Source organism: Astyanax mexicanus, chromosome 1 (genome assembly GCF_023375975.1).
Source record: "Astyanax mexicanus isolate ESR-SI-001 chromosome 1, AstMex3_surface, whole genome shotgun sequence".
Lineage (NCBI taxonomy): Eukaryota > Metazoa > Chordata > Actinopteri > Characiformes > Acestrorhamphidae > Astyanax > Astyanax mexicanus.
This window is the reverse complement of record NC_064408.1, coordinates 34,834,632-34,847,067: the sequence shown is the minus strand read 5'-3', so window position 1 is coordinate 34,847,067 and position 12,436 is coordinate 34,834,632. Positions and strand designations below refer to the sequence as shown.

At 35.4% G+C, this 12,436-nt stretch overlaps 2 protein-coding genes across 6 annotated transcripts; one reads left to right on the top strand and one right to left on the bottom strand.

Annotated features, from left to right (window-relative positions):
• The first annotated feature begins 569 nt into the window (after window positions 1-569).
• Window positions 570-5,984, top strand: iqcd (IQ motif containing D). Of its 3 annotated transcripts, none has more exons than XM_049476496.1 (5): window positions 570-913; window positions 2,578-3,227; window positions 4,359-4,592; window positions 4,941-5,012; window positions 5,534-5,984. In XM_049476496.1, exons 2-5 carry the CDS (start codon window positions 2,592-2,594, stop codon window positions 5,813-5,815), a joined length of 1,224 nt encoding a protein of 407 aa, XP_049332453.1. In that variant the 5' UTR covers window positions 570-913; window positions 2,578-2,591; the 3' UTR covers window positions 5,816-5,984. The 3 variants fall into 3 exon arrangements, with proteins under 3 accessions (XP_049332453.1, XP_007257583.1, XP_022536669.1); XM_007257521.3 differs by lacking the exon at window positions 570-913 and adding an exon at window positions 1,075-1,254; XM_022680948.2 differs by lacking the exon at window positions 570-913 and adding an exon at window positions 1,745-1,805.
• On the bottom strand, window positions 5,609-12,158 carry cfap73 (cilia and flagella associated protein 73). 3 transcript variants are annotated; one of them, XR_002651413.2, is made up of 8 exons: window positions 11,996-12,158; window positions 10,130-10,232; window positions 9,781-9,885; window positions 9,313-9,513; window positions 8,059-8,280; window positions 7,524-7,682; window positions 6,448-6,602; window positions 5,609-5,727 (listed from the first exon to the last, which is right to left on the bottom strand). XR_002651413.2 is itself a non-coding variant. In XM_007257520.4 (7 exons), exons 1-7 carry the CDS (start codon window positions 12,049-12,051, stop codon window positions 6,516-6,518), a joined length of 933 nt encoding a protein of 310 aa, XP_007257582.3. In that variant the 5' UTR covers window positions 12,052-12,158; the 3' UTR covers window positions 6,165-6,515. The 3 variants fall into 3 exon arrangements, 2 of the variants coding, with proteins under 2 accessions (XP_007257582.3, XP_022536689.2); XM_007257520.4 differs by lacking the exon at window positions 5,609-5,727 and having other exon boundaries at window positions 6,165-6,602; XM_022680968.2 differs by lacking the exons at window positions 5,609-5,727; window positions 11,996-12,158 and adding an exon at window positions 11,440-11,627 and having other exon boundaries at window positions 6,165-6,602.
• Window positions 12,159-12,436: the final 278 nt, after the last annotated feature.

Sequence of the window (12,436 nt, the reverse complement as noted above, 5' to 3'; positions counted from 1 at the left end):
TTACCGTGTCGTGTTTTACACATGCAACCCTGATGGCAAAGAACATAAAAAAAAACGTTTTTTCTTTTTTCTTTTACCGTCGATTATGAAAAAACAACCATAAAACAACATTTATGTAATACTGCCTAATAAGAATCGGTTAACAATAAAATCCCATTAAAAACAGTAAAAACGTTGAATTAACGTTAATTTGAAGGTTTTGAACCTTCAAATTAAGAAGGTTGTGTGTGTGTGTTTCCTGACACCTAGCTGTATCATACACACTTATTTTTAGTGTTCTGTGTAATTCGGTTTAAATTCTATTGATTTTTTAAATATATAAAATGTAATATTCACTAGAATTGGCACTGTATCCAAAATATAAATGGTGTGCGTGTCTGCTGCCACCTAGCTGTGACACAGTTGCTGAAATGCTATTGAATTTGTGAATATATAAAATATAATAAAAAATTTGAGCATTTCGCATAATATTAATGGGTGTGCAAGTTTCCTCATGACTCAAAGTATACATCCCCGTTATTCTGATGTTTATGAACCCTAAGGATATGGAGCTAACGTTATTGGTGTTTTTTTTTTTCTTAAAGCCATCTATTCTTATGTGGGAACATTAATAGGCATTTTTATGCACTGAAGTGATTTGGAGGTAAATAAATGAGTGTGTACAGATGTAGAGGTGGTCTAGAAGTACATGCATTTTATTCTGACAGGAAAAGTGCGCTTAGTTTTTCGGTATTAACGCTAAAAGGGCGTTGCGCAAATTTCACCCAAACAGTAAAAGGAAGGGTGTGCGTCACTCTCTGTGGTCGTACTGTCCTGATTATGTAACGTTAAGTATCTGCTGGCTACCATCCTCCGTTCAGAAGTTATTAGAGCCGAAAAGTCGAATATCAAAAATGAAACTAACTTTACCGTGGTAAAAATAACTCCTTTTTTCTTTAAGTAAGAATGCAAAGTTCGTGTATGACTGAATCCAGTGTTTATTGATATAATTGTGTATTATTATATAGAGCAGTGTGTATATCTGTAGAGCTGTATGAACTCAGAAGAGCCTATGTGTTTAAAACTGTCATGGCAACCAGCCATAGCGACCAGTGTATACACACAGCACTGCAGCGGAGCCAGTCTACAAGCAGTTTACCTGAGTTTTACTGACTTCAACTGCCGCAGATCTATAATTACAGCGTTACGTTGATGGGAAAAACCAAGCCACCGCGTAGTTAGTGTTTTAGAGAGTTTTGGAACCGCTCGGCAACAGTGAGTACAGACTGAAGCGTTTTCCCACCTTTGACCTGACCTCTCTCATCTGGTTTCAGCCCACAGCCTAACTGTGTACAGGCTGCTCAGCTAACTAGGTTGAATGGCTGTACAGGCATGATTATTGACCCTCCTATAACTGTGGTGTCATCTGACCCCATTCAGTGTTTAAAGTCTCTGAAAAAGTGTCTGACCTTGTGATTCATATTTATTGTCTTTTCCTAAACTGATGAAGACAAATAATAATAATAATAATAATAATAATAATAATAATATAATATTGTATTTTCAATGTTCTGTTCATATTTTCTAGGTGCTGCAACTAATAATTATTTTGGTAGTTGACTGATGATAATTTTTACGATTAGTCAGCGATTATTTCTGCCATGTTCTCCATCTCTAAAAACAATAGAAAAAGCTGAACATAAGATTTAAATGCCATATAACTGTTTATATGTTGTTTAAACGTGGAAAGTTCTGATATTTCGTGATTAAATATGTAATCTGTTGTGTTTAGGCACTTTTGGAGACACACGTTGAGTGTAAACAGTGTGAGTGAGCCATTTACCCTACTCGCTTTTGTCCCCGGCAGTTTGTGTAATGCGGGAAAAGTCGACAATCAAATTTGTAGTGGACAAAATTAAATCATCGACATTGTTGATTATACTGACTAAAGGTTACAGCCCTATACACCCCAGTGTTATTTAACAGGTTAGCTAAACCCCAGGCTGTTTAATCTGTATAAACATAAGAAAAAAGACATTCAGTTTTATAATCTTTCTCTAAACTTCCCTTCACTTTAGGCTTAAACTTAATAACGCAATATTTGTAATAATGACAGAACCACTGATAATTCATCAAATAAACATGGTTTGGGGCTGCTTTGCTGCAGCAGGGCATCTCAGGCTCTTAATCATAGGATCTACTATGAATTATTGTGATTGACACTTCTGATTGAGTCCAATTGGGTGATTGGGTGCAATTTGAGAACATCTGTGTAAAAACTACATAACTGTAAGGCTGTCCAAAGTATCTCCATTTTTGTCTATTTTTAGTTTATTGCATTTGTAAATTGTAATTTAATTGTAAATTGCTTTTTTGGAGATATATGTTTTTCACTGAACAGCAACAATATGTAATTTAACACAACTTTATTACCTCCATCTCTCTGTATGGCAAAATGAAGATCAGATGTCCATATGTTGAAATATGATGTAAAAGACAGATGTTTAGATGGGGTCCCCTTCTTTTTTCACCTGATTTTATCTCTCTAACAGTTAAAGCATTTTCTTTAATGTTGTTGACATGTCATCCTTTTCTTAGAACTGCTCGTGTCCATGGCATCAGAGACAGATGAAGCACTCTGTGTTAATGAACGCCAAACCGAGACCCCCTCTTCCGTCACCCCCCATAAAAAAACACAAAAACTTTTAAACTTATCTAGGAAGAAACTGGTGTCTTTGGAAAAACAGCGCATTTTGGGAGTTGTGGATGAGTGCATCAGTTTGATGGAGCTGGTGGCCCTGCTGCCCTCTGAATTAACCCACCCTGAGAGCCTCTCTGTAAGCCTCAGAGCAGAAATGACCAGGGCCCTCACTGAGGACCTGCATCTGTCAAAAGCATACCAGGACCTGAGCCTGGACCCTGGAGCCAAAGGACAGGAAGCAGCTGCTAAAGCAGTGCAAGATTCATTACTGAACATTTCACGGCTGCTGAGGGCCTGTCCTACTGCAAAGGTGGGGCTAAAAGGGGCAGGATCTATTGAAGAAGATAGAAAAGGTGTAGAGGAGATGTTAGAATGGTTACAGGACAATAGAGTTGTCCTACTAAAGCGGCTATTTATGACACCTATGGAGGAGAGGGTACGCATTCAGCGCATGCAGGAAGACACTCTGCGTCACAACAGCAACCAAAAGGTGCTTGCCACTCTGGAGAAGGAAGCTGCTGCAGCGGTAAAGGACAGGGATAAAGAGGTGAGGGACAGTCAAGCACTTTGTTTAAAACTTTGCACTATTCACTAGAGATGTACCAAGTTTAATTTTGTTTTTTCAGGTTTTTCATCCATTTTGCTACTTTTTCCACAATTGAAGTTACAAAGCGAAATAAATATGAATTTAACACTTAACCTTTAACCCAGAAGACATACCAGCAAAGTTCAATACAGTTACCTCTGCAGTGCTACTCTAGTAAGAGTTGCCAAACATTTGGTGTATCCCTACTGTTCCCAAAATACTGTTTCAGTGCCCTCTGCAGTCCTTCATTTGGACAGTCATTTCCGGTTGAGAGTATGTACTGTATGTAGAGTGTAAATTGTAAATTGTAAAGCACCCTTGGTTGCCTTAAAAGGTGTTACACAAGTGCCAATCGTTTATTCATTCATTCATTTCATGAATTGACCCCTTAACACTGTTCTCTGAATAGAGTACTAGTATTACATGTATGTTTATTTATGTCATATTTATATTAGACTAGCACCGGAGTGCTAGTGATAGGGCCATTAGCAGTGATTAAAAAACAGTTCTTCAGGAAATCTGCTACTTATGTATAATAGGCCTGCAGGGGGTGTTGTGGAGCCATGTTTGCTCAGATGTTCTAGGAGATTGTGAACCTCCATAGTGCAATGTACATGGGTACCTACCTGTTGTATGCACTGACTTATCCTTTATATGCTATATACTGTGTCGTATTGTGGGATTATTAAAGTTTACATAATACTCTGCATTGTTTTCAGAGACCAATGCAAAACATCAGAACTCCAAAGTAGTGCACAATATGGTACACATGGCACAGTTTTATACATTGTTCAAGATTTTACAGTGTGCTTAAGTTATTGGGGGGGATTTAGAACATATCCTCTCTCTCTCTCAATCTCTCTTTTTCTGTGTAACTAATGAAGTAAACAAAAAAATAGATTTCTGACAGATTTCTCTTCCTCTTTCTCTTATTCAGTGCTTCATTTTTTTTATTTGTCCTGCAAACATAATCTAGGAATCTTATTAGAATTCCATCCTGGATTTTAATGTTATTAAAACGTCATAATAGATATGATATGTCATGTTACTAACAAGACTTTTCTTTTTTCTCTTTTTCTCTTTCTGTCATAGATCAGTTGGATGAACAAAGTGATTCAGTGGCTGAGGAGTTCTATACTCAAGACAGAGAAATGTTCAGACGATTTTGTTGTGCGAAAGCAGAAGGAGGCTGAGAGACACGATGAATCAGTTCAGAAAACCTCAGAGCTGAAACAGACACGACTCCAGGAGGAAGTCAATCAGCTGAAAGTTCAGCTTAAAAACCTCATCATACAACACAGAGATGCAGAGTTGGCACTGCGCAAGGTGTGCTTTTGTGTGTGTGTGTGTGTGTGTGTGTGTGTGTGTGTGTTTAAACTGTTGTTCTGTTTATGTTAATTCATTCATCCTCAATTAGGAACATCACTGTTATTCGAATTTCAATCTGGATATTGTTATTAGATACTAGAGATTAGATGTTATTAGATTAGACTGTTAGTATGTAACTGTATTACCTATTTCCTTAAGGATGTAAAGCTTTGGCATCAGGTTACAACCAATTTTTAGATTTAATGCCAGATAAACTGCTTTTATAGGATGACAGCAAGTTCACTATTGTGTGGGCATGCTCTACACATGGCATATTCTCATATCACTGTTTGCTCTTTTCTACAGAAAAGCTACAAGGTGGAGACTGAGGTGCAAAATTGGATTGAAAAATATGATGCTGAAATGGGAGAAAAACAGGTGAACACAGATCAATGTTATTAATCAGCCAGGACGTAGTGGTATCTGAATTCTGCTTTTTTTTACACTACAAAACATGCACAAATTAATAAGATGTAAACTTAATGGCAAATTATATGTTTTGTTAGGTAGTCTTTAGTAAACATACTTATGTGTTATTAAAAAGTATATTGCACAAGCTGGTGCATTTGCAAAGATATCACTGGCAAGAATCAGGACTAATTTAAAAAAGAAATGACAGTGTACTTGGTACAGCACTATTAGCATATGCTATGCTATAGTATGTGTCATCACAGTAATGTACTCCAGCTAATCACAGCTAAGTTAAGTTGTATTTACACACACAACACAACTGTTAAATCAGTTTAAAAGATACATAAATATCAGCTACATTAGCCAGGAGTACTAAAGTACAAAAATGCTAAATTGTGAACATTTCTTTTATCACTAAATACTTTTTTAAAGGTAATGTTAATGTCCTGCCGATCAAATGTAAGATTAGTGTGTTTTTATTTGAGCAGACGAAGCTGGAGGAGATAACTCAGATTCATGAGGAAGAGATGGCTGAGCTGAGTGAGCTGCAGGAGTACTATGCAGTGCGGGAGCTGGAATTCTCAAAGATCATGGAGGAGCACAGGATAGAACAGGAAAGAAGAGATGAGGAGGAGAGGGAGAGGGAGGTGCAGAGTCGTGCAGCCATTATCATCCAGGCCTTCTGGAGAGGGTGGTGCGTCCGCAAGGCCATGAAGGCCAAAACCAAGGGCCAGAAGAACAAAAAAGGAAAAGGGAAAAAAGGAAAATGAGCAATGGCTACTTAAAACCATTTATTAAAGCAATACAATCATTTGGGTAAAGAAATAAAACGGACTAAATCTTAACTAGTAATGTAATTATTAAGTCCACATGTAATTATTGTTATTAATATGTAGAAAGAAAATTTTGCTCAAAGCACCAATAAATAAAACAAGAAAATATTCCTTTTTTATTATTTTATGTTGTTTTTTTATTCTTGTTCTGTATTTCTAATAGATAACTAAAGACTACTTCAAATCAGTGGTAGCACCGTACCAAAAACTAGCAACTTGACAGTGTCATTTTTGGCACATGAGGAAAAAAAAACTGTTGTTAATCAGAAAGCCATATACCCAAGGCTGAGTGAGTGCTTATTTTTTTATTTGCTATCACTGTTTAATATGAACATCACTTAAAAGTGTGAGACCATCTCACTACATATCTGAAAACTGAACTGCTTTCACTCTGAGACAACTAATGTGTAGGGGTGACACTCTAAAACTCAAACATCTGATAGTAGATTCAGTTGTTGAGGCTTCTATGTCATTTTCAGTTTAATATCTTTTATGCCTTTTCCCCTGATGTTTAACAACAAGCATGTACTGGCTGAATGAAGGGATTGTTTTGCACAGTTTTAAATAACCTTATTGGATCCATTAAAATATTTGTGGTTGTCTTTGGAAGATCGTTCGCAGAAATTTGTGTGGAGTTTCACGCGTGGTCGCTGGCTTTGATGGACCCTTTGTCTGACCCCAGATCCCGAACAATCTCAGCCCGCTTCTGGATGTACAGCTGAATCTGAAAACAAGGGAGCAGATTCATTTAATTTTATAATAATATCTTTAAAGTAAATAAAGGAAAAATTACTTTGTAACTTCTTAACACTGCCCAGATGGTAATATCTAATCAGTCATTTAAAAATGTGTTCCACATATGTCTATTCATTACAAATTAAGGTTTGTTGCTATGTTGCTGGACTTAAAAATAACAAAATGATGATACATAATTATTAAATATAATATTACAGTCTGTGTGACATATATTTAGCTAGATAGTCTAGAAGCTAACAGATGTAAAAACAAGTATTGATGTCAGAGCTAGCAAACAGTACAAAAATGTTTAACCAACAAAATAATGACAGAATAGCAAATAAAGTATGGGCTAGTCTAAGGCAGAAACTAGAGGACAACAGCAAAGATCATAAACCATAAAACAAACAAAGAAAAAAGGGGCATTCATTCAAAAATATATAGACAACAGATGACATGACATTGAGACAGAAGAAGGTACAAAACCTTCCATTACACTTTATACTTTTCATCATAGTGAAATAAAAAGGTAGTATAGCCTCTTTTGTGGAATAATACACTAAAAGAATGAGATAATCCTGCACCTATTACCGCTTTCTTCACCCAGTGAACTCCAGAAGGCTCACTTAAAAATGCTGATCAGTTAAACAATATCATACCTGTAGAACCACACTGGCCTTCCAGATGACACAAGGCTTTTCTTGGCCCACTGGCACTGTTAATGCCTGCTTAGAGCCACCAGTTCCATGTATATTTTATGCAGCAATTATAACAGCCGCCCCAGTATGCTCCATCAACTACTATAGACACTAATCTGGAATGGACTAAAAGTTTTTAAAGACTTATCCACCTGTTTCTCAACTTGTTTTAAACATGGTGAAAAAAACTGAAAATAAAATAATTTTCTTACCCTGTCCAGCTGATCCAGAGTGTCATCAACATTAAACCCTTCAGCACCACTTGTGACTCTGCCAGTCATGTGATAAAGATTCAGCGTCACAATCTTTATCTGGCCCAAAAGTAATGTCTCTTTGGCAGCTGTTGCCTGGATGTGATTCCACGTGGATTCCTGTAATAAACACAATCTGCATAATTAATGCTGTTACACTCTTATCCCAAATTTGTTGATTTACTAGAAAATTACATTAACACTCATTTTTACACAAACGACACTGTTTAGGTTATATTAATATAAAATTATGATTGGATGCAGCAGACAAATCCAGTTTACATCTACAGCCTTTCCTAATATCATTAGTTCACAGAAATTCTTAAAGTCTAGTTTTTTTGCATTATTAGCTATTACACTGATAACATCTGCTTTATTATAAGTAGGAAATGTATGGCAAAATGAGATTACAGCACTAAACATTTTAGGTTAAAGAGTTAGAATGGTGTTCAGGTGTTAAATGCAAGTGAGATTTAAGAATAGAACCTGGTTGTACCCATCTGAGAGCCTGAGAAAGGATGGTGTCCAGTTCAGTCTGTAGTTGTGAGAGTGTGTTGTTATAATGCAGTAACGCTGAGCTCCTCTCGCTGACATATCGCCTCAGCTGCACGGCTTCCCTCTCTCTCTCGCTCTCCACCGTGCTCTGCCGCTTCAGCAGCTGCTCCCTCGTACACACCAGTGTCTCGAAGCGGCCAATGAACTTTCCAATGTCCTCAAACTAAATGATATAGCAGAAAACACATACTGGCTTTGTCGGAAATGTTTGAAAAACTGCCTTCTCAGACAAAATTCTGAGACAGGAAGGTGCCCTTTCAAGTCTGAATCACATCTAGCATTGAACTGTCCACTAATGGTTAGTCATAAGGGGTTGGGGTCTCCCCCAGTATGCAAATACAGCTCTGGAAAAAAATAAGAAAGCACTTTTATACATTTATACATTTATCCAAAAGCAGTGTGTAAGACTGGTGGAGGAAAACATGCCAAGATGCATGAAAACTGCTATTAAAAACAGGATTATTCCACCAAATACTGATTTCCGAACTCTTTCTAAAACTTTATGAATATGAACTTGCATTATTTGAGGTCTGAAAGCTCTGCATCTTTTTTGTTATTTCAGCCATGTCTCATTTTCTGCAAATAGATGATCTAAATGACAATATTGTTATTTGGAAATTGGGGGAAATGTTGTCCATAGTTTAAAGAATAAAACAACAATGTTCATTTTACTCAAACATATATCTATAAATGGCAAAATTAGAGAAACAGATTCACAAACTCAAGTGGTCCCTTATTTTGTCTTAAGCTATATATGCTGAGAATTGTCATGAACTGCATGAGCTTAGTACTCATGTGCATGTGTAACACAAAATTGCTTTTACACAGAAAAACTTGTTAGTATAATATCAGGTGCAATATCTTAAGTTTGCAGAGCTAAACATCTACCGACTGAACGGGTGAGAGTAGACTGTTGAAGGCAAAAGGGAGAATCTAAGGAATGTGCTTAAGCCCTGTGCAGAATGGGCTAAAATGGGCAGACTCTACAATCAAGATGAAATAAAAATGTTCCATTTTGTATTGTAGTGTCTACACCTGGACTATACATTGTACACACTATATTATAGCCCCTTTGGGCCACCATAACCCATATTTTTTAGATAAGATTATAGTGAAAATAGATTAGTGACCTTATTGAAGAAAGTTGCTGTGATTTCATTTTTTCACTAAAAAAAGGTATGGAGCTTTAGGATACCTTCTTTGAGGACTTCAGGACACTGTCTAAAAAGCTCCAGTAGATTCGGTTCTGGCTGACTCGCTTCTGCATTTTCTCCTTCTTGGTTAGCAGGGCAGCAATGTGTCTCTGTAACTGCTGGACCTCCTTCTCCCTCTCTCTCACCAGAGCTTTCTCTGCCTCTGCCTTTTTCAGACCGCGTGCTTGCTTAGCATCGTTGTCCTAGTAAGAGAGAGAAAAACATACGAAGAGGGAGGATGAGTCTATATGATTTTGGAGTTGGATGTTAAGTTTATATTTATGTATCTGTAAAAAAAGACATCAAACTCTCCCAAAATGTAATTAAACTGACCAAACAGGTTAATATAATATATAAAAAAACATTTAAAAAAAGTAATAGCTAAAGAAACTATTAGTCAAAACAATAGAATAGGAAAAAAGGTGCATCTGCATCAGTGTCGATGCAATGTGTTTGGCTCTTTTTCTTACTTTCAGATATTTGTTGAAATTCAGTAAAGAGTCCTTAAGTTTTTCTTCTTTTTTCCTCAACTCGTCTCTCCTCTGTTCTAGACTCTTTTTCTTTGCTTCAAACTCCTTAAATATAGACACATACATAACAATCAATAAACAATCTTAAACAATCAATTCAAATAAAAAAAATACAGTTTGTATCATTGTTATGGCATATCATCCACAATATTCAGAAAATCAGCAGAAAATAGAGTGGTAAGCCCTAAATCATGGTACTTTCCCCAACCTTAGCATCTTAGTGCAACCAGTGTTGGTTTAGAGTCTTTAAAACAGAAAATAAAACAGAAAATATAAAAAAAAATTCTACCTCTTTTTGGTTTCTGAGAACATCATCCATGTACTTTATCTCTCGCCGTTTGTCCAGTATTCGAGTGGTTCCAGTCCGCAAGTCCTCCTCTGGCATAGGCACACTGCAGAATAAAAACAAATGGAAACTAGTTTAGTTGATTTCTTGTACTAATCTATCCAATGTATGAGGCCTGTACAGTATGAGATTAGACAAATACTATTTTAAACCATTCCTCTGATTTAATATAATATTTCCCTAATTTAACACCCCATTCACGTGATTAAAGATTTCCTTCATTCGGTTTTGATGTAAGTTTAGGGATTTAAACTAAAGTAACACATTTTAAATAGCATTTATTTATTTTTATAAATTATAGGAATCGTTTATTAAATTGAGAAAACAGTCTATTACACAGAGGAAATTTTTTATTTTAACTGAGAAATATACTTATTAAATCAGGGAAATCATTTATTTAAACTGAAGAAACAATTTATTACATTAAGGGACTTAATTTTTAGACTTGAGGAAGTGGTTAATTAAATTGAGACATTAATTCATCAAATTGATTAAACAAATGATTATATTGAGGTAATCAATTTTTAAATTGAGGGAATGACTTATTCAATTGAGCAAATTATTTTCTAAATTGATGGAATGGCATTAAAAATAAAAAATATTATTTCTTTAAAAATAAAATTATTATTTCTTAAAAATTAAAATTATTTTTTCTTCTACAAGGTCTAAGCAATTAACAGATATGAGACAACACAATACAATTGTGTAAGTAGTCAACATCTCAATATTTTACATTATTATTATTTGGAGTAAAATAATATGCTATAATTTGCTACAGCTTCAAGTGACAGGATTGTGAAATGTATGTAAATATTAACTATTATTTTTGTAACAATATAATATTAAATATTAATTTTCGGCCTGATATTACACACGTAAATCTTGAGCATTTATTACTTTTTAAGTATTACATTAAAAAGTTTCATGTTTGATAATAAACATTACTACAAATTCTAACTGTAATTCTAATAGGAATTGGCTTTTTTCTAAAATATTTTTTTCCCTGAATACAAATCAAACAGTTCGTGTCCTCCAAACCATTTGTTTCATTACAATTTCATTTTTATGTCTATTTTCATACCTGCAGAATTTGGGTGATTTCTGTTAATGATCTTAATTTATTGATAAAACAGGCAGTTTATCCAATTGTCTTGTAGGAGTCGTCAAAGCCCTCAAAGTTTTCACATTGTGAATAACCTATTTAAAAGAGAAAAAGGGGTTTGCATCACCTACACCTACGCCTGTATACGTACCTGTAAAGGGGTTAATGAAATAAAATGTCACTAGATCTCTCCATTCCACCTTAAATAGCGCCGCACTAATCTGGCGTGTCATTTAAGGTCGAACGAAAAAGTTCCTTTAAAAGTCACTTAGTCGAAGGGCTTTTTTAGGCAAGCGTGTACTGAATAACGCGACGCGGGCGGTTCCTCCCTACCTACCGGAATTTCAAGAAAAAACACAACGTGGATGGTCACTGACCTGTTTTAATGGAAAGAGGAAGGATTGACAATGACCCCAGACATTATTTCAAACATAACAATAGTTTATTATTAAGTATTTTATTGTTTAAATGCTCAACTGTACGGAATACTGAAGTGTACGATATACCGTTCTCTTACGTTACACTTTAACTCTTGTAATTTTAAATTTGAATGATTTATGGCATTGTCGCGTTAAAAAAAAACTTCTAGGTTACCATACATAACCTACTCAACTATCTGCTTTGTAATAAAGGCACCGACTACAAATCTCTGTAACTAGAAATGAGCAGAGAGCACAACAGAAACGCTTATCTATTCGAGTTCTTACGTTTGGAGATGCTCTTCGAAAACTGTACGAAAGTATTCCTCCAGATTCACGGCCATGGCTTGTTTTTTAAGGTGGAGCAGAGATTGAGCTTTAACTTCTGAAACTTTTTGTTACTGGTTTCTACAGCAACGAAAAGCGGGAAAAACTGCGCCCGTTTCGCCCCCTAGTGATTAACACGGATTAATACAACTAATAATTTAAACCTTAAAACACAGTTCTGACTGCTACAGCTGGAACATTCAGGATAATAAATATTGTCCCATAAATAATGGAGATGAACGATATCATTGTCATTTTAAGACAATTTTATGCCACTGATATAATGATAACTTAACTGTATAAACTTACAATTACATTCTTTTTAACAGTCATGAACCAAATAATATTCAGACATTCAATCTGACATGAAACATTTTTTTTTAATATTTCAAAAAATAAATA

Excerpts from the sequence above, each read along its gene's own strand:
- iqcd (XM_049476496.1), top strand. The coding sequence starts at position 2,592 with ATGGCATCAGAGACAGATGAAGCACTCTGTGTTAATGAACGCCAAACC. Across the intron at positions 3,228-4,358 it reads TAAAGGACAGGGATAAAGAG|ATCAGTTGGATGAACAAAGT; the intron begins GTGAGGGACAGT and ends TTTCTGTCATAG. Across the intron at positions 5,013-5,533 it reads CTGAAATGGGAGAAAAACAG|ACGAAGCTGGAGGAGATAAC; the intron begins GTGAACACAGAT and ends TTATTTGAGCAG.
- cfap73 (XM_007257520.4), bottom strand. The coding sequence starts at position 12,051 with ATGGCCGTGAATCTGGAGGAATACTTTCGTACAGTTTTCGAAGAGCAT. Across the intron at positions 9,514-9,780 it reads ATTTCAACAAATATCTGAAA|GACAACGATGCTAAGCAAGC; the intron begins GTAAGAAAAAGA and ends CTCTCTTACTAG. Across the intron at positions 7,683-8,058 it reads TTTCTCAGGCTCTCAGATGG|GAATCCACGTGGAATCACAT; the intron begins GTACAACCAGGT and ends TGTTTATTACAG.